Raw genomic sequence first — 20045 nt, 5'->3', positions numbered from 1 at the left:
AGTTTCACCCAAAAATGTATCCCCTGTATCATGCTACTAAGGTACAGAACCATCAACGACTAATGCCATCAATTTTTCCAACTGGTTCCTCATGACCAGGAATCAATACTTTATACTTAAAAAAGCAGTTCACAGAATGAGTTTATTTATGAAATAGTAGATTCCAAATTAGTAACAGGAAATCCTTATGATGTCCTAAACCTCCTAGTAAAACTTAAGTGCCAAGACACACAAAAGAAAGGGGAAGAAAAAGTAGAGAATCTGTATCAAATAAACAATATTTCATATATAGAAAACCAAAACCCAAATTCCAATATATAAATCTTGTCTAGGGTTAAAGTTACATGATCATGCAGAAACGCAATACAATGAGATTCTTGACCAAGGATTAGTTGCTGTGGAGGCAGATTTCTTCAAGTTATAATGCTTTGAGAAAGGCAACGCCGTGCTACCATAGTGAAAGATCTACTCACAAAAAATAATGAAATATGACACCAAAGAGCAGAATCTCCTCGCTCTATCGGTGCAGTGGCTAAGACATTGTCAACAGTCCCAAATACAATGAAGAGGACAAACCTATGAAAGGATTCAAGATGTCAGAAGCCCCACCATCTTCTTCCTCCTTGTGGTGGAGGAGGTGTCAAGATTTCCAGCATGACCTGTTTCTCCTTTGGGGTCAATGGAACACCTCTCACAAGGTTCAGTGCCATGATGTGCATGTTAGTTTTCTGTCTATGCTTCTGATAAGCCCAAACCCCAGCTGCCGCCCCCGCAACTAGAACCTAATCCAATATCCAGAGTGATATTAGTACAACATGAAATATGAATTCTTCTTTTAGACCATAGAGAGAAATACTTATGAACTGACCGGGGATAGCCAAATAGCAGCGGTCTGACGATCAAACTTTGGTTCATAGAGCACTGTCTCTCCATAATCCTTCTCAAGCCTTTTGTAGATCTCTTTGTCAGATTTACCACCTCGAATTTCATCACGTATAATCTACAATAGTGAAACAAACAAGCATTAGTACACTAGCAAGTAGCACCAGTACACATATTAGAAAGACATATCTGTTGATTTTCCATTCTTTTATTCTATTTATTATCAATTCATTTTTCAAGTTATTCATCTTAGTCTTTCTGTATATTCCACACTCAAATCCCCAAAATAAAAGAATCTGATCATATAGTGGTACACCGATCAGATCCATTTTAAGAATGTAGGTGTTCATTCACATACTCCAAGAAATCTGCTAGATTATCTTGTGTAAGAGGTTAACTTAAGGAAAATGATGAGGGATGTTATCAACATCTAGTTGAGTGATTTCACATTTCAAACGAATGAATAAATATTGTATCTCACTAGTCATAACCATTTGTACAGACGGATCCCAATTTTGGGGATCCACTCATCACATCATCTGCTCCTGATTCCGTATATAAGAGTCATAATATCTTAGATCTTGCATGCATGTGGCTTCTATAGACTATCAATTGTACATTATCATATTCCAGCTAACTACTGAAATTTACTCTTAACACAATGAGGATGAGAACATCATAGATCCTATCCTAAATAATACATATACTTCAATGTCAACTCAGCAGCTATCAACCACCTGCTATATTTCATCACTCGACAAAATATCTAGCTTGCCCTCTTCTAAAAATTAAAGAAAACATGGAAATAAAAGCTGGAGATAACTGAAGGCCATTTTGTATACCTGCCTAAGGAGAATGGCTATATCTGCTTGGGAGTCCTCAATGGACTGTCCTCCACACTCAGTGCAACGTACATTGTGGCTTATATTTCTTGCGCGAGCATCCACTATTCGTTGTTTCGTAACTGTTTCATCTCCTTTGTCCATCTTGAAAGAGAATTACCTGAGTCCACAATTATTGTAAACAAATTTTAGACAAGGAAACTCAAAAGTTCTTTTTATATAAATTATTGTGAGACGAATACATGAAAAATCAGATAAGCACTACGGATTACTTCCAAAAGTGTTCGAAAATTCCTAAGGGAAAAATACAAACTAGAGAGTAGAGACGCAGCATATGAACCTAAGCATTATCGTGTAGTTTCAATCAATTGAAACAAATGCATGCAACTAAGGCTCCATTCTGTACAACTAGAAAACAAAAGATTGCATAACCAAACAAAGAAACATAAGGTCTGAGAAGTTAGAGTGGGGCCATTACCTGGTATAAGAGCCACTCCACTCCATAGTCCATACTCATTCCACGAATGACAAATGCAAGCAAAATTATTGTATTTATTTGGCAGAAAACTTTTACTAAATTTCACACATCTACGACAGAAAATTTTATCATGTTGTTACGCACTACGAAAAAATAGCCCTTTAAACACCTTCAGTCTGACTTCTCCTTAGTGCAATCAAACACAAACGATATTTGCTCGTGTAACAAGCCGAACTAACCATTTCTCACATACAATACAACAATAACCAAAACCCATTTATAAAATGGATTTTAAGCCTCCATGTTTAGGGTCAAGCATGAGTTTCATATGTTTACTATGCTAAATTCTGTTCATTTCAATCCCGACCAAAACAATACCATACTTGTAATAACATTTGCAAAGACATTTTATCCACCATAACAACAAGTTAAGCAACAAGATTAAGTACCCTTAAACTTAGAATATCTAAAAAAAACACATTTCTTTCTTGCTTCACTTTCATTTCGATTCTAACTAAGGATAACAAAAAGGCACTAACAAAATGATTCAAACTATTTACCTTGTATATAAAGGAAGGAATTACTTAGAAACAAGAATTCAGAAGATTTTTGTCACTGTGGCATTACTTCAAACAGTTTAGAAGCAAACTTGAAACTCAGAAAATTCCAACAAACTATGCTAAGATTAACCAAAAATGGAGAATACCCAAAGCCTGAAATCACTCAGAGAACTAAAACTGATATCAAATTCGAAGGTATCAAAACTTAAAATGAAGAGACAGTGAGGAAAATGGCTCAAACTTTCCAGCCATGCCAATTGCCAAATAGGTAGTCGAAAACCGAAATTATAGCAAGGCCCAAACATTTGGGCCTAGCTAAACATTTGGGCCTGCCTAATGTTTTATTTTATTATTGGGCCTTCCTATAGCCCAAGTTAAACGTGGTCGAAAATACCATTTAGCCCATTGTTGTGTATTTGAGTTTGGAAGTATTGGAGTTGCTCGTGTACATACAATGTGTGTAAGCTCTATAGTGCAACTGTGCCAAGTAGAAGATCACATAATGTCATAATGGTGATGTACAAATACTAGTAGTCATTGCTCATAAAACTGGTCTTGAATATTGTTGAAACATTTCAGTTACCAAACAAACCATGTTGTGATTCTTTTTTTTTTTTTTTTTTACTTTTTCAGTATACATAGCCGTATAGCTAGGCACATTTTGGGGGTAAAATAAAACACTTGATAACCTCTCCATAGCACCCTATGTCAACACAATTTTTTTCTCTACTGGTGTGTTGGCTCAGTTAAAAGGCCAAATCCGAATGGGTAGAGTGGATCATAATGTGCATCGCCTATGTTCATTGGGAGCTGATCAACAGACTTGAACCAAGTTCGAGCAAGCCTGCCATGGAACCCAAAGTCACCAAAAAGAACGTCGGCTACACCTTGGCCTTCACTACCAGGGAGCCATGCAGCTACTAGAGCGTCAATTGACTGGATGTATGGTTTGATCACAACAGGACGGCCAGAAACTACAATGACAACACACTTGATTTGTGCACAGACTTTAGTGATTATTTCTGGGCCAGGGGCAGGGATTGTGAGGTTAAAGCTGTCACCCTTAGTCTCTGCATAAGGAACCTCGCCAACTACGACAACATCATAGGAGAAGTCATTGGATTTCAGGAGGTCGTCGCTGGGGTTCTCATTGTAGACAACTTGGGTGCTTTTATCGACCGTGGCTTCGATTGCCTTGAGGATGGTGGTTCCTGTTCATGAAGCATGTAAGTTAAATGACTGGCAAGAATATACTTGTTAAGTCTTAGACTCTTAGTGCATGTCTGTTAACAATGAAGGTGAAGATGGCAAAATATACCTTCTGTGATGTTGTTTCCCGTGAGTCCCTGCCACTCGATCGTCCACCCACCACATTGATAGCCTAAGTTATCAGCATGAGTTCCAGCAACAAGAATTTTTGGTGCCTTCTTGGCTAAGGGAAGCACTGGGTTATTATTTGTTTTGCCATTTTTCAGTAGCACCAGAGATTTCCTTACAGCTTCTCGTGCCAATTCTCGGTGCTCCTGTTCAAGATTAAAACATTTGAGAAGTTAAGAGTTATTTGGAAGTACCAGAAAGACTGGGAAATTAGAGTAAATGACAAGTTTAGTATAATTAATTTGATGGATAATAGAACCATCCTACAGAGTTATGCAGAATACATGGATTGTAATACCAAGAATTCAGTTCTAGTTGAGGACTGAGGTGTTTCATCAACAGAACTAGCTTACCTTGGATCCGAGCATATTAGCATAGGTGAGATCAGCTATTGGGTTCTCAAAAAGACCCATGCTGAACTTGACCCGCAAGATTCTCTTCACTGCATCATCAATACGGTTCATTGGAATAGCATTTTTATTGATTAAATCTGTCAGAATACTGATGAACTCTGGGTAGTTGTAAGGAACCATGACCTGTACCACACTAGGAAAAGATTAATATATGCTGGTTTCAAACTGCACACACTAAACTGGAAATGAAAATATGTATGCTCTACATAAACCAAAACGAACTAGCAGGATTGATGCAAGTTCGGGCAACTCATTTGATCTCGAGTAGATTGGATGACTGGTACTGTGTAGTAGACATGAAATCAAATTCTGTACACAGGGTTTTGAACTCGATGAGTGGATTCACGCTACAGTTCTAGAGACTTTTGCAGCACTGGAAGACATTAAATCAGGCCTGAACCAAGAAATCTTACAGTCCGTTTGGAAAGCTAACTACTATACATACAAAGAATGTCATTAATAACTACGTACTAGTCTACTACTACTACTACTGGGACAAGTATTTCTAAGCGGAAAAACTAACAAAAACATGTACCCGGCAGTAGAGGCATTGTCACCAAGTACGGTACGGGTTTAAAACGGTATATTTGAAAAAAAACTTAGTTCGTGTTTTAAACGGAATGTCTCGGTAAAAAAACGTAAAAAAGCGTAAAAAAACGTGGTACATAAAAAACGGGTTTAAAACATATAATACGTACAATACGTAAAAGAAACGGTAAAAACCGATGATAAATAATATAATAGATAAAGAATTTGATTTTTTTATAAGAGTGGAAAAAAGAATTGACACATAAAATAAAAATAAAAATAATACAAATGAAAGAAAATTCAAATACATGAAAATATCAAATTATCGTTACTCATCCAAATACTAGAAGTTTTAGATTCAGTACCAAAACACGACTCTAAATAAGATACTACTAATTACCAACCATAATAGCATAATCAAGTTCTACAAATAAATTAATAACTTTAAAATTTATAATTAATTATTAATAGTCCAAAACAAAATAAAACTGTCTCAATAAGTCAATCTAACGCCCACTCTTTAAAAAGGTAAACTCTAAAACCCTTTTTTCTTCTTCGTGTTTTCTTTTTTAGAAAAAAAAAAAAAAAAGTTTTAAACGGGAGATTTTCAAAATCTTGGGTTTTAAACGTTTTTTAAGTTTAAAACGGGTTTTTTTGAAAAACCCGGGTTTTAAACTGGAACCAGACGCCTTGCCAATATCTTGGGTTTTAAGGGCGTTTCGAACTTGGTGACAATGAGTAGAGGTATTATCAAGAATTACACAATAATGTTAAGATCTTTCCCTAAATATTTGCAGAAAAAACTGGTTAAAGCAGCATTCACAATACTGACCATGTCAACACCAGCATTAATAGATTCTTGAATAGAGTAAGTGTAGTTTGAATGAGGTATGGGAGTAATCCTGTCGATTCCTTCCCAATCTGAGATGACGAAACCCTGAAATTTTGTGAACAATGCATACAAAAGTTAAGGTTTGGTCAAATGGGTGAGACCAGCATTACCGGAATTTCATAAAGTGGCTTTCCTGAAACCGGCCAGGAAGAATAAACCCTTAATTAGCTAGAATAACTGTACCCGGAAATGAAGAGCCTCCTTGAGGAAACCAGTCAACATTGCACGGTTAGCATGCATCTTAACTCCATTCAAACTTGAGTAGGAGGCCATGACGGTTGAGACACCCTTAATAATTGAGTTGTAGTAGGCTGGCATGTGGATGTTATATATCTCATGTCCGTTAGCAACAGTATTATTCTCATTTATGCCGTTGATTGTTCCACCATCACCTACAAAGTGCTTTGCGCAAGCTGCAACCTTGTCTCTGCATAGGAAGATAAGCAGGTTAATAATAAACTTCGATTCAGATTAGCACACAACGAATAATTTAAGCATCTGCGACATAAGAAGTTTTCTCTCAATGAGCTATGTATTAGAGATAAACAAAAGGAAAGATGAAATCAAGGGGAACTTGTTACTTACTTCCCACCAACATAAGGAACACCCTTTCGAGAACCTTCAGGTATATCTCCTTGTAAACCAGATATAAGCTCTGTCATTTGTTGCACAATTGTTGGATCCTCACTGTAGCTTTCATAGCATCGACCCCACCTTGGATCTCTACATACCTGAATCATTCGAAAAAAGAAGAAGGATAACGATGGGAGTTAGAATTTTTTGGGCGTAAACTTTGTGAAACTACGTCAATTGGACATACCGCAATGCATGGAGCAAAAGCATATGGTATTCCGGTAGCTCTAACTTCAATAGCAGTGGCAGCACCAATTCTCTTCACAAGATCAGCATCCCTGGTGCATAACAGAATGTTTGTTAAAAAGATGTAGGTGTATCAATCAAGAAAGTATATAGACTGCCCAGTAAGAGCCCTAAACGAAAATACAGAACAAGTGGAATCACGAAATGCTTGCCTGGTGGCCCCAAGTCCAACATTGTGAGGAAATATTGTGGCTTTGTAGACATTGTTATGTCCATGAACAGCATCAATTCCATATATCATTGGAATCCCAAGACGAGTTGATAGAGCAGCTTTCTGTATTTCATTCACCATATTAACCCAATCCGCAGCAGCAGCATTAGGTTTTGGTACACTCCCTCCACCACTCAAAACACTCCCTGGCAAACATATTTAATTTAGTTCAACTGTTTAAGCATTTTACACTAGAAAATGCAAGTTAAGGTGTGGGTCATTGATCATTACCAATGAAAAAGTTCTTCATAACATCAGCTGTAGCATTTAGACGCTCGATTTGAGTCATCTGGCCAATCTTCTCCGCTAGAGTCATCCGCTTCATCAGGTCCCTGATCCGAATACCCATTGGAAGCTTTGGGTCCTTGTATTTGATGAATCCTGTGTCTTCCGCCGTGGCAGCCCAACAACATAAGTACAAAAGCCCCACTAAGGGGATCAAAACTTTTGCCATCAAAGAGTACGAGTCCAACTCTCACCACTTCGTACAATCCTGAGATCAGGGCAGCCAAGAAGTTCCATAGGATTCAGCACACAACAAAACTATATTTATCATCAACTGTAACTATAAGACTCAAAGACGATTACAGCTAAAACATCAATACTGATCAGATAGATTCAAATAAGTCAATCAAACATGTGAAAAAGGTTAAAAAACAAGAATAACAACGCAAAAGCTTGATGAAACTGGTATAAGGCCATACAAACTGAACCTATTCAAAGAATGTGAAGGAAAGATATGACTAGGCTTGATTGCTTGAATGTACAACGAGGGTCTGCTCTGCAGCAAAAGAATGGTAGTATGGAAGTCCACGGCTGAGAATTTAAAAAGACAGGCCTCAAAAATGAAAATAATAACTTTTGTAAAATGGACATTCCTAAACAAAACGAGTGAATATACATGGAAAAGACACCTAGAAGAATATCTTACCATTCTCAACTTTGTGTCAAAAGCAAGTTTAAAAGAGCAATCGAATTGAACAAAAAGAGCAATGCCTATTCTTATCTAAAACAACATATCAAATACCCTCTAAAAGAAATCTTTGAATGAAACAGATGGACTTATGAGTCAATTTTCAAAAAAACTTCCTTTAAGAGACGATTCAATTATCTGCCATCATGGCAGGTTGGGCATCAGCAGATGAGATGAGAAAGGTATTGAAGCAGATGTGGAAGTAATGGTCCACATTAGGAATGGTGTACCACATAGCATGCTGAATAGGCAGACATGCTTGAAATGTCTCTTTGACTATGTAGCACATAATGCTCAAGATTGTAATCCCTTAACAAATATGTATGCTATTCATATGGGAAGATACAAATAAAACCAGAAAAAACAAGCAAAATTCAGGGCAGAATGGGAAAAGAGATGAAGCAATGAAGATATCTTGACAAAGAAGCTTTCCAAGATTGATAGTCAAGAAATGCAGTAAGCACATCATACCTCTTCGTATTCAGTATGAAAATTTCGAATTCAAAATTTTTCTAATAAAAGTTTTCATAGGAATCAATAGGAAAGATTCTAGACCTCTTTAGGAACAAAATCATATTGCACCAAACTAAGGTAACTGTGGATTACGATGTGCATGAATGTCCACACCATCTCAATTTGCATTGATCTTAGCACTTAAGAGATTGCTATAAACATAAGCTGTCATGAAGTCATGACTACTATATACATTTCATTGTGAAGAGTGCTTGCTTATCTCTAAGGAAATCATAGTAACAAATCCCACTTCCTAAAAAAGATGACAGAATACTTAATAGAAAAAAAAACAAGGTGCTTCAAAGAGGAGCTAGAAAGAACTTACAAAAGTTCTGCAATCCACCTTGTTTTTTTTACTTAGAGAGGATAACGACGTGGTATTTATATGAAGAAAACTGAATTCAAGATTGAGACATCACGGGGACAACACTAGAAAACCCACTAAATTTAGCCACAACGTACACCTCTACAACTGGGTTACTGGACTCCCTCAAAACTAACGGCATGCATGCATCCATCTTTAATTTTTAGTAACCGTTTTTTTCCTATATTTTAAGCTTTTGCTAAAAATAAGACATAGATTTTGTTGTACATTTTTTTTAAAAAAAAAAACGGTAATCTCCTTATCAAGTAATGTGATGAACTCATGAACCACAACCGTGGATTAGTGGTCAATTTCCAGCTAGAATAAGTCAGCTAGAATAATATCACATTTGGATTTATATTCGCAAATTTTAGTTTGGAAATTTCTTTTTCTCGCTTAAAAATCTGATAGTTGGCAAATTCTATAATCAATAGGCTGGATAATAGAAAAGGATTTGCGGATTAAGCATGATTTGGTGGATATTGGATGAATTTTGTCTAACTGACCAGGTCATATCTCTCTGACCATCTTACCAAAATTAGAATAGATAAAATGGATTAAGAAAGAAAACTGACTTTTCAACAAGCATTTGTTATGGTAATTAAGATTTAAGAGTGTTGAACTTAGCCGCTCTGGAGTTCCCGCTTTGGCGCTCCACATTTTGGACTGGCACTGTGGTCCACTTTAGAAACTATGCAAGGAAAATCAGGGTATAAAAAGAGTTTGCATTATCAACGTTTACCAGGAAACAAATTCTGCTTATTCTGCTTTCATGGTCTTAGTAATTGACCTTGGTGCTTTTAGCATACTAATTTGGAGGAATTAATGAATATCATACACTTGGACAATCCTCCTCAACATCCGTCAATCATTTTTTCCATATGGCAGTAGCATCTCGCCGGTTTGCAACATTTTGTAGTCTTCTCGAAATTGAACTGTTTCCTTTTAGTTTTCCTCTTTAAAGTAAATGTTTACTGTACTATAATTTAACCCATGATTTTACATACTATTCTATCTACCATAAGCCAAGTTAGTTCTAGGAATAGGGATCCAAGGATCATAAACACTGTAAATACTAGGTCTAAGTTCTAATAGAGATGGATGGCCAAATAACTTTATTCAATTCATCTTGTAGTAATGCCGTTGATCTTTTATTAGTTGTGCAATGTTACAATATGATCTTGACTTCTGTTAATTACCAGAACATAAGATACAAATCAATGCCCAAATCTAATGTACAAACCATGAATCAGTCATAATGAAACAAAGCAAGCTAAACTGCAGATCCGTTACTAGAAAGCAGGCTTTGTAAGTACCTATCCACATTGTCTAGTCCACAGAGCTCCTTTACCACTGGCATGGTTGCAGGGACATCAAGTTGGAAGGTTAAATCAGACCCATTTGTCCCACTCCAAGAAAGAAACTGTTTTCTGGCTTCTCTAACAGCATCTCTTGTTGCGCAGTGAACTGAGATTGCCAGAAGTAATGGTGGCTCCCCAGAAGCTGAAAACAAGGATAAAAAAAAATATCCATTAAAGAACTATGTGAAGATCTGTGATAAAGGGAACCAAACTAAGGGAACTGTGGCAAAATACCTAAATGGACGATGAATGAAGTCAACCATACATTAATAAATTTCTTTCTCTGGATTGTTCATTATTTATCCTGATAAACTAAAAGAGTGCAGTCGAAATCCAGGTTAATTTTATAAATTAAGAATGATCAGAGACGAACTCTTGTTAACAATGTTGTGGTGAAGTAATGTGATAGGTGGGTCCATCAGGAAAGACAAGACCTTCTTTGGGGTAAACAACACATTACTATGGCTTGCCTTTTCTTTTCAATTTCAAAGAGTGGAAAGGACGCTGACCTAGGAGAAATGTGGTAAAAGAAAAGGTCACTACAAAGAGAAGGGAAGCAGATTTGATTTAGTATCTAGTACATGGTGGCAGTCTACTACTGTGTAATCAACCGATTCTGCATTTCCTCCCTCCTAGGCCCCATTCTAAGTAGGAGGTTTTGGCCACTAGGAGCATATTCCTACATTTTATTTCATTTTTCGGGAGCATTTTCCTACATTTACGAGTCGTCTACAAGAGAGCTACTAAAATGTTCCTTTAACTCTCTAATGGTTAAAACAGTAGTGGAACAATAGGGTAGATTTTGTGATCAGGGTAGCAAAACCCTTCTCTACCTATTTTAGATTTATTTCCTGAATAATTTGTAATGTTGGAATACAACAATACAAGACTGTCACTGGGTGTAACAGACATATTTTTTTTCAGTTTTGCTAATACAAAATTACCTTCTAGCAAAAAAAATACCAAATATTCCTTTAACCATTCAAGGCAAGAGTTCGGCTTAACCTTTCGAGGAAAGAACACGTTTTTGGTGATGCCCGCTGCTCAGTATCTCAACATTGAACTGTTTAGGAATGGTGTCAATTGTTGGAATCTTGTAGGTCCATGTTCCTTCCGATACCACCAATCCATCTGAATTTGTCAGATATTCCTCCAGCATGAAAAATCCAACTCCTTGAATAAAAGCGCCCTCAATCTTTGAAAAAAAAAAACTAGTAGTATTAGATTCAAAGTGTCTAGTCAAAGATGAAGCTACACTCAACAGGTTCCACATTGAAGAGGCCTACCTACTACACACACAAAAAGCTAAAGGCAATACATAACAGATCTAAAAATTTCTTCTGAACTATTCATCATATTCAAAATTTTAGACCCGGGGTTAAATGAGCGGAATCACTTGATTTGGTGAGAAAGACACCCTATGGAGATCTACCAGATTTTCAGTCTAATTAAGTTCCCTTTATGACATAAACCAGCTGGTAGTGGTAGCATGCATCTCCTAAACATCTGGTAACAGTTGCCAAATACTAACATTAAAATTACATGTGCAAATGTCGTCAGATGTACCGTAAGTTACAGACTAGACAAACCATACCGAACACATACCTTTAGATCTTAAGTCTAAAGAAGCCAATGAGAAAAAATAGTAGGTTCATAAGAATGGAAGCAAAATTACATTTGGCTTTAGCGTAACTAACCTGTCCTAAATCCACAGCTGGGTTTAAGCTCTGTCCGCAATCATAGATGATGTCTGTCTGCAATATTGTGGTTGCTCCAGTGAGAAGGTCAATTTCCACCTGTTCACATTCAAGTTTTGCTAGCAAGTTTAGTAAAGCCTAGCAAGTAAGACATTTAGGTAATAAAATCCCCAAGGGAATAGATGTCTATTGAACTAATGTAAACAGTTTTATAATTTCTAGCCTCGGCTTCAATGTTCCAAGAATTTTTCACAGAGCACACACTGGACAGAATAGTGTTAACTTTGGTACTAATGTCACACTAACCCTGCTTACCTTACAAAGAAGCAAAATACTACACAAGCTTTCAGTAATGATAAATGTGAGGAATGAAGTAACCTCACCTCACTTACTGCAGCTCCATAGTTTAGATACCGACTAGAAGTTACATCAGGAACATAGTAAGTACTTGATGACAAATTCACAGCTTGCATCGTTGCCTGAAAAAATTTATAAAAGAAAAGAGTGAGAATGGCACTCAAGACTGTCTAGTTAAGGAGTTCATTGTCAATCAGGTCAGGTCCAACCCTTTTTCAGCTCCACGAAAACCATCATAATTGTAGATTTCAGTCAAGAACTTTATTTTTGTCCACATTCCATTTGGATCCACCTACCAGGCATTGAATATCATTACTGTTTTTACATGTGTGGTGCAAGTCCAATTTTTGAGGTTACATCAGCTAGATTTTAAACCAGTAAAAGTGTGTCTCATAGATCAGATCTAATCTAATCCTTGATCATAATGGATAGGGTTTGGTCAGGGAATGCATCAAACTGGTCCAGTGGCAGACAGCCAAAACTGTCTTGAGAATATGTGACATACACATATCTAAATACTTAGGACTATATTATACAGAGCTCCAATAAACAAATAACATGTGAAGTCTGACTTGAGTGTAATATTCCAACTACCCATGACGCCAATCTGACAATGACATTATTATATGAATGTCATGGCGTTTCTTACCTCCCAAAACTGATCTAGTAACTTGGGGAAAGGATATCATAATTGAAGTTAACTGATAAACTTGCTAGAACTGTGTTCAAATAGTCACCTGGCTTATCAAAGTATCCCACAACACAACACCCATCTTTTCTAACAAATGTTCCTTTAGTGGGATTAGTCTTTCGATCAATGCATTACAGCAAAGCCGGACTGCTTCACAGCTCGCCTCTGACGTAGTGCTCCCAGCTGTAAACCCACCTTGCACTACGCTCAGGGTATCTGATTGAAGGACTCGTACCCTCTCCAACAGACTTCTACTTCCTTCACACCCTATGGAACTGAGACTAAACGCCGTCATCTGTTTCACCTTTGTCCAGAGCCCCTGGCCCAGCTCAATCCCTCCAACTTCAACCACAACTGAACCATCACCAAGAATGCTCACTTTACCAGGAGTAGGCCTCAACATAACCTCATGCACGATAGGTACACAAGAAATTCCCCTTTTCCTCCACTTGCTACAAATATTGAAACTTTCTACAACTTTAACCCTTTCGTGAAAATTTGAAGAGTTAACTAATTTTTCTAAAATGGAAGGCAAAGTATACTCCAGAGGATCCCCAGAGCTACCTTTATAAAACAATGCCAAGCTCTCCACCGTGTGAATGTTCCTGTTCCTTACGGTATTGACTTCCATAGATAGGAAAGATGCAACATGTTCAATCACAGCCTCGGCAATGTATGATGCCTGCACCTCTCCTGGTGCTCGCATTGCTGACTTACTTGAATGGTTTGTCTTGCACACCTTTATATCAAAAGATAGAGCTCCCCAGTTGTACTTCTTCACTGTTCCCGACATATTGTGTGGCATTATCGGACTTATATCTTCAGATATCCCCGCATTGACTAAAATATCAAGGTGCAGAGCTGTGATTTTCCCATTGGATTTAAAACCCACACTATAATTTATTTTCATAGGATGTCTTCCTCCGGCCATGATCATATCAGTCTTTCGGTTGAGGTAGATTCGTACTGGACGTCGTAATTTGTGTGCCGCGAGTGCACAAGCTGAAGACACCTGAAACATCACGGGGTGCTTTTAATAGCCATTAAAACACAAACTTGCTTTTAATAGCCAGGCCATGTGTTGTAAATTTTCAAAAAAATAAATCAATAAAAAAATGAACAAGAGTTAGTCATGTCATAGCTAGTTAAAGAAGTAGAAGAATAGCACTAGGAGTCAGTTTTGTTTATAATTGTTGACAATAAGCTCAATAAAGTATTCTAGTACGTAGAGTACCATATCATTAATTAGGGTTTACCCTAATAGTATGGAATATGTCATAATATGAGAGAATGTATTTATGGCAACTATACAACTGTAACATCTCTACAGATCTCTGCAGATCTGTAATTGACACTTATAAATATACTATTACAGTTAGGGTTGAGACTATTCAACTCAGCCCCATTCTCTCTAACACACACTCTCTTCCTCCCTCTCTCTTCCTCTCATTTTTATTTGTGTCTGATTCCTTCTTACTTTTACTTTGTAGTATAATGTTGACACATCTAGATAACCAATAACAATAAGGGTTAACAGGTATTATCCCCTACTAGATGAGCCGATTAGGATTTCCCCCCACTAGATGGGAAATTAGGGTCTCCCCCCAAATACACACAAAAAAAACACGGTCAACCCAAGCTGACTTTTTTTTGTGTGTACTTAGGGGGGAGACCCTAATTTCCCCATCTAGTGAGGGGGAAATCCTAATTGGCTCATCTAGTGGGGGGGTAATACTAGTTAACCCTAACAATAATCAATAAGAGAGCTAACTGATAACTAGGAAGCCAAATAAGGATCTTTCCCGACTTCACTATGAAGCCAAGACATTAATTTCGTCACTAAGCATGCATTAAACAATGACACACTGCCACCGACTTGGCTCTAAAGTCTAAACATGATCTCAAATATGACAACTCTTAACATAGTGTCAGATTGCATTTGACTAATTTGAGAGAATACAAAATATCATTTCAAAGAAATCACAAAGCAGCTTTGCCTGCAGAAGAACAAAAACAATTGAAACTTAAGATGATGATGATGATGATGTGATAAGAACTTGTTGACTTGTTGTTCCTATTCCCAATGATGAAACATCGTTAAAGGTATTGGTATGGTTCCAGTTCACGAAATCATTAAATATGAATTTATCCTGCCCTAGGCATATTTCTGACTGAGCTAATATATATGGATAAAGCAAGTGCCGACTAGCAAAGTCGGTAAAATCTTTGGGTGATGATACCAGAGGTCTGGGGCTCGAACCCCGCCAGCATCAAAGAGTTACTGATCTCATTTAAAACAGGATAAAGATTTCAGTGTCTAACAAAATGAGACCCAAAGAACCATTCATACAAGTATTAAGTACATATTTTGGTGGGGGCAACTCACCGGCATTGCGCGAAACGCCTTCCCACCAAATCCTCCTCCAACTCTTCTTGTAATCACACGAACATTGTGTTCTGGAACACCTAGGCATCTGGCAATCACGTGGCCTGCAGACTCAGGGCACTGGCTTGAACTGTAAATGACCATGCAATTGTCCTCGTCTGGTATAGCAAGAGCAGTCTGCGCCTCCATATAGAAATAATATTGAGACCCAAGTTTTATCTGAAAACCACCATGACAAAAACACTTTAGTGAACCCAAGTTTGATTTGAAAACCACCATTACAAAAACACTTTAGTGACACATGCGCACACAAACACCCAAAATTCTTGCAATATTAGCTGTCAAAATCCAAAAAATGCTCAAGAACTCCAGATGCAGGGCAACCACACCCCAGTGCATTCTCATGATTAAATAAATTCATCGGAAAATATAACCAACCACCATTACCTCACAGGAATCACACTATCCACTTTCGAAAAAGAACATACCATATCAGTGAATTTTGAGTTGGATTGGTTTTGGGTCTTCTTCAATAAAGTTTGATCCTACTCCATGCTATAAATACAATAAATGATTTGGAGAAACACCTCGGCTGAAAGAATCTTATGATCAGCTTCCGCCATTCCTTTTGAAAAATCTCCAACTGGTTGTGCTTTAAGGAAGGGAGGGACCTCAAAGAAGCTGGACCTCTCAACTGCCTCTTCTACTGACAAAATTGGGGGTTCCAGATTTCCAGTGTCATAATCAACAACTGCAAGATTAGCTGCCATGTCTGCATGTTTCTGGGTGTCAGCAACCTACAACAACAAATTGAACAATTATGGTTGTCAAGCACAGACTAGGCATATGAAATGCCCAACCAACTGTTAGCACATTTCAGATTACCAGTAGCAATATAGCAGTAGGTATGCATGAGAACATTGCAATAAGAGATGGATTACCACAAAACCAACTGGCTGTCCGGCAAACCGAGTAAGATCATCAGCAAACAAAGGTTCAGATCCAAACAGGGATTTAGATCCTACGTTCTCCCCTCCTTCAGGGATGTCTTTATAAGAAATGACTTTTAGAACTCCATCAGGAAGTGATGGAACCCTAAACCCAATACCCTTCACCCATGCCAAAGGCCTTGTGCTATAAATGAATGCTCCATAAAGACAGTCCTTCGGTGGAGGAATGTCATCCACAAACACAGCTTCCCCTGCATAATATGATAAAGTCAATATCCATCAAAATACTTCGTAAAGTCCTACCTCGAATTATGTTTTTGACTTTTCAAATGTAATTTTCTTGCTTGAGATAACTCTAATACACGGGACCAAAAAAGAAGTCAGAACAAAGATCCCATGCAACACTATCATAACTGAAGAGATGTTGACATTACACAATAGAGACGATTATTTAACTGTCTTTCACATTCATGCTTTCAGGACTGCTCGGTTAAGCTCCAAGTTGTCATTGTTAGGAAGGTCAATCGGCCCATACTCTGTGGTACGAAGGTGGCAAAAGGACATTCGAACAAAATATAAAATAGAATGCGATGCTTGTCGTCTGGCAAGCTAATTTATGCTTAGTTTGTATTTCTTGGAGTCCAAAACTTGTATAATGATATGTGCAGTTCTAAAACTAAACTAGAGCATCTTTGATGAGTGATTGTGTGTGTGTGTGTGTGTGTCTGTGAGAGAGAGGGGTTCATAATGAAAGGATTGCTTTCCCTTTTGGCATCTCTGATGGGGGTTTATATTGTGTGTTATCATTGTAATTTGTGTTGTAAGGTTGAACTCTCAATTCTATTAAAGTGACACTGAAACCATCGTGCTTGATTGTGGTTTTCTTCCCTTTTTTCCACGTATATCTTGGTCTTGTGTGGATAGTTGTCCATTGTCCTTCTTGTTTTCTACTTTGACATTACTTGCTTGAGATTATGGTGATAAAAGAAAAATAATTCCTTAGTTGGTAACCCAAGAAGAAAAATGAGATATAACTGACATATTATACACCAAATAAGTTAGCAGACCTGAAGCTTGGATCTCTGCTCCAGATTTTTTTGTTGGCTCACCAACTGGATGATACTGCCTGTTGATTTCTACCACCTGTTTTCCAGATAGGAGCAAAGATGAATTTTTTGACTGGCTAACCAGCTTACGTGTATTTTTTTGTTCAGAAGCCTCCAGAGTATCTAAATATCCATCAACGATGCCGTTGGGAATTGCCATATAAGCTTCAAGCAGAGGCCGAAAAAAATCGAAAAGAAAGCCGACAGCCAAGCTTGACCTATAAGCTGGACTTGAAGTGCCCTCGTCTGGAACAATAGTTTCTCTAAGTAAATGAGTAGCCTTAAAAAGAACATCCGCACCAACAGATTTTCCAGTTAAAAATTCTTCAACCTTCTTTGCTCTTATAGCATGTTTTGTCCCATAGGCACCAAAAACCAAACGAACTTTTTCCAAGACGACACTGTCAGACGCCTGACCAGTAGTAAACTGAGCCATAAAAGCAGCGTTGAGGAAGGGCAATGCATTTCCAAGGGGTCGTGGTGCTGCTCGGTAGGTTTCAAACTTAATTTGTGTGTTCTCAGAAGAAAAGCTTTTTACTGGCTCCCAATGTGGTATTCCAACATTTAGAAGGATAGTATTAGAGTCACATGTGGATCCTTCCAAGAACTCCTCCAGTGTAAGCTTTGACCTTCTGTGATCTTTCTGTATATCCACCAATGAATCTGCTGCAAGAAGGATAGTAGCAATATCTGAAGGAAACTGTTTTCGTTGGGCCAGGATCAAATTACCACCCAAACTCGCAGTATTACGGATAAATTCAGATCCAACCTTATTCATGTGATCAGCAACCTTATTAAAGACTGAATCTCCAGTCCATTGCACTTTACTTTCTCCTTGTCCCGCCAAAGCCTGTATAGCCTTAGAGATAGTCACAGCAGCTCCAATTTCGATACCTGTGCTATCTTGTTTGATCATGGAAAGCTCGGGAATATTTCTCAAATCAATGTATATGTCATTACGTTGTAGCTCCTTGTAATAGCCTGTACTGGTGTTGCCAACTACCAATTTCACATGTTTCCCATTCTCTGTGTTTATGGAGTCTAATAGGTTCTCAAGATCATCAACACTATCAGGACTATACCAGCAACAATCTTCTGAACCAAAAAGGGTTTTGGATTTTATCTCACTTTTCAAGAAGTCGGAAAGGTACATATATCTTTTTCTATCATAGGAGGGTAATTTACTTAATTTGACATCTATACTATCACCATCTCTCCAAAATGAATTTAGACCAAGATCCTCCATATCAACATCAGCGGCAAAGCTCTTGCAGGCATCTGCAATGGGTCGATACCCAGTGCACCGGCAGAGATGTCCTCCAATAGATTTCTCAGCTTCTGATGTTGTGAGCTTAGAGAAACCAGAAGGAGGATCTTCCCTCTGAGTTTTTTCTGCATTGACAAGAGCAGAAAAGAGAGACATGCACATTCCAGGAGTACAGAAGCCACACTGAGAAGCATGGAAAGCAGCAAACCTTTTGTGTATACTGTGGAATCCATCTTTGCTGTTCCCAAGTCCTTCGGTGGTTGTAACTGAACATCCATTTATACTGCAAAGAAGAGTCAAGCATGAACTCACTGTGCAATCCTCAACTTGTTCAAGTACAGGATCGTACTTGGACAAAAGAACGACACAAGCTCCACAACCACCTGCATTCAAAATCAACCTGAAATCATACAATTACAATCTGAATATAAATATCAAAACAGAATTATATCCCAGCTTCAAAGACACCATAGTTTTGCAATAATTGATCTTATCAATGTATTCCCACCCAGCAGAACTAACTGAAGAACTAACAATTCAGCAAGTGATAACAAGTAATCTAAAAAAGATAAATTTAAACCAAATACGATAAAGAAAATTTAACTGTATCCAACTGAACTAAAGAAGAATATCAAGATTCAACAGAGCATATTAGTGACTACTTTGTCATCTCAAGCTATAAAAAGGATACCCTTTAATGAGTGGGAATATATATACCTTCTCCACAGCTGAGTTTAGTTCCTTTAAAACGAGTCTGAGTACGTAGGTATTCAAGCAGAGTAGTTGAAGGGTCAATCTTATCAACTTCAAATCTCTCACCATTAATCGCGAAAACCAGCTTGCTTTTTATCTCCATCTTCTTCTCTTTCTCCATTTTTTTTTTTATTAAGTGATAATGATATTTAACTATTAATACTAACTCCATAATAAAAAATTATTATTATTATAATTCTTTCTTATAATTCTTGAAAAGGACAGTGAAAGCAACGATTTGAATTTTTATTTTAAAAAACAGATTCTACTCCAGTACTCCAGTTTGCTTAGATTTTGGTTGGTAACTTTTGGTATTTAAAGTTTCCTGTCTTTTTGTGGATGTGTGGGTGCCACTAAGAAAGGAGAGGTTTGACTTAAACACAGACTAAAAGAGTGAGTGTTTGAAACATGGTCCCCACAGTCTGGATCGCTATCACTAAGTCAATAATTGCAGCCTCCTGACAAATGTAGTGCATGATGATATAGAACATAGAATTTATGGTTATTATCTAATAGTTTTTAGTACTTCTAAATTTATTAAAATTAAATTATTTTCGTTTTTATT

The 20045-nt window shown here is 37.5% G+C and overlaps 3 protein-coding genes across 3 annotated transcripts; all 3 read right to left on the bottom strand.

Moving 5' to 3' along the window:
- Positions 1–266: 266 nt before the first annotated feature.
- On the bottom strand, positions 267–3054 carry LOC147508836 (cytochrome c-type biogenesis CcmH-like mitochondrial protein). Its single transcript, XM_086601198.1, has 4 exons — positions 2763–3054; positions 1725–1884; positions 869–1000; positions 267–782 (listed from the first exon to the last, which is right to left on the bottom strand). Exons 2-4 carry the CDS (start codon positions 1866–1868, stop codon positions 597–599), a joined length of 462 nt encoding a protein of 153 aa, XP_086457324.1. The 5' UTR covers positions 1869–1884; positions 2763–3054; the 3' UTR covers positions 267–596.
- A 187-nt stretch (positions 3055–3241) lies between these two features.
- LOC147508835 (uncharacterized) lies at positions 3242–7529 on the bottom strand. Its single transcript, XM_086601197.1, has 9 exons — positions 7294–7529; positions 7004–7208; positions 6793–6883; positions 6558–6703; positions 6156–6399; positions 5913–6017; positions 4493–4675; positions 4081–4285; positions 3242–3973 (listed from the first exon to the last, which is right to left on the bottom strand). The coding sequence occupies exons 1-9, from the start codon at positions 7514–7516 to the stop codon at positions 3489–3491; spliced, it is 1887 nt and encodes a 628-aa protein (XP_086457323.1). The 5' UTR covers positions 7517–7529; the 3' UTR covers positions 3242–3488.
- Positions 7530–10010: 2481 nt separating this feature from the next.
- On the bottom strand, positions 10011–19689 carry LOC147508834 (abscisic-aldehyde oxidase-like). Its single transcript, XM_086601196.1, has 10 exons — positions 19445–19689; positions 17422–19110; positions 16346–16605; positions 15992–16201; positions 15405–15623; positions 13065–14030; positions 12354–12449; positions 11971–12069; positions 11279–11468; positions 10011–10415 (listed from the first exon to the last, which is right to left on the bottom strand). Exons 1-10 carry the CDS (start codon positions 19650–19652, stop codon positions 10186–10188), a joined length of 4167 nt encoding a protein of 1388 aa, XP_086457322.1. The 5' UTR covers positions 19653–19689; the 3' UTR covers positions 10011–10185.
- Between the last annotated feature and the right edge of the window lie 356 nt (positions 19690–20045).

The sequence above is a fragment of the Coptis chinensis genome, chromosome 3 (assembly GCF_015680905.1).
Source record: "Coptis chinensis isolate HL-2020 chromosome 3, ASM1568090v1, whole genome shotgun sequence".
In the NCBI taxonomy this organism is placed as follows: Eukaryota; Viridiplantae; Streptophyta; class Magnoliopsida; order Ranunculales; family Ranunculaceae; genus Coptis; species Coptis chinensis.
The sequence above is the reverse complement of the archived record's forward strand: the minus strand, read 5'-3'. Positions and strand labels throughout refer to the sequence as shown.

Excerpts from the sequence above, each read along its gene's own strand:
- LOC147508836 (XM_086601198.1), bottom strand. The coding sequence starts at position 1,868 with ATGGACAAAGGAGATGAAACAGTTACGAAACAACGAATAGTGGATGCT. Across the intron at positions 1,001-1,724 it reads TAGCCATTCTCCTTAGGCAG|ATTATACGTGATGAAATTCG; the intron begins GTATACAAAATG and ends TCACTATTGTAG. Across the intron at positions 783-868 it reads CTGCTATTTGGCTATCCCCG|GTTCTAGTTGCGGGGGCGGC; the intron begins GTCAGTTCATAA and ends ATATTGGATTAG.
- LOC147508834 (XM_086601196.1), bottom strand. The coding sequence starts at position 19,652 with ATGGAGTTAGTATTAATAGTTAAATATCATTATCACTTAATAAAAAAA. Across the intron at positions 16,606-17,421 it reads AGCAGAGATCCAAGCTTCAG|GGGAAGCTGTGTTTGTGGAT; the intron begins GTCTGCTAACTT and ends CATATTATGCAG. Across the intron at positions 16,202-16,345 it reads GACAGCCAGTTGGTTTTGTG|GTTGCTGACACCCAGAAACA; the intron begins GTAATCCATCTC and ends TTGTTGTTGTAG.
- LOC147508835 (XM_086601197.1), bottom strand. The coding sequence starts at position 7,516 with ATGGCAAAAGTTTTGATCCCCTTAGTGGGGCTTTTGTACTTATGTTGT. Across the intron at positions 7,209-7,293 it reads TATGAAGAACTTTTTCATTG|GGAGTGTTTTGAGTGGTGGA; the intron begins GTAATGATCAAT and ends TATGTTTGCCAG. Across the intron at positions 6,704-6,792 it reads CTTTTGCTCCATGCATTGCG|GTATGTAGAGATCCAAGGTG; the intron begins GTATGTCCAATT and ends CGAATGATTCAG.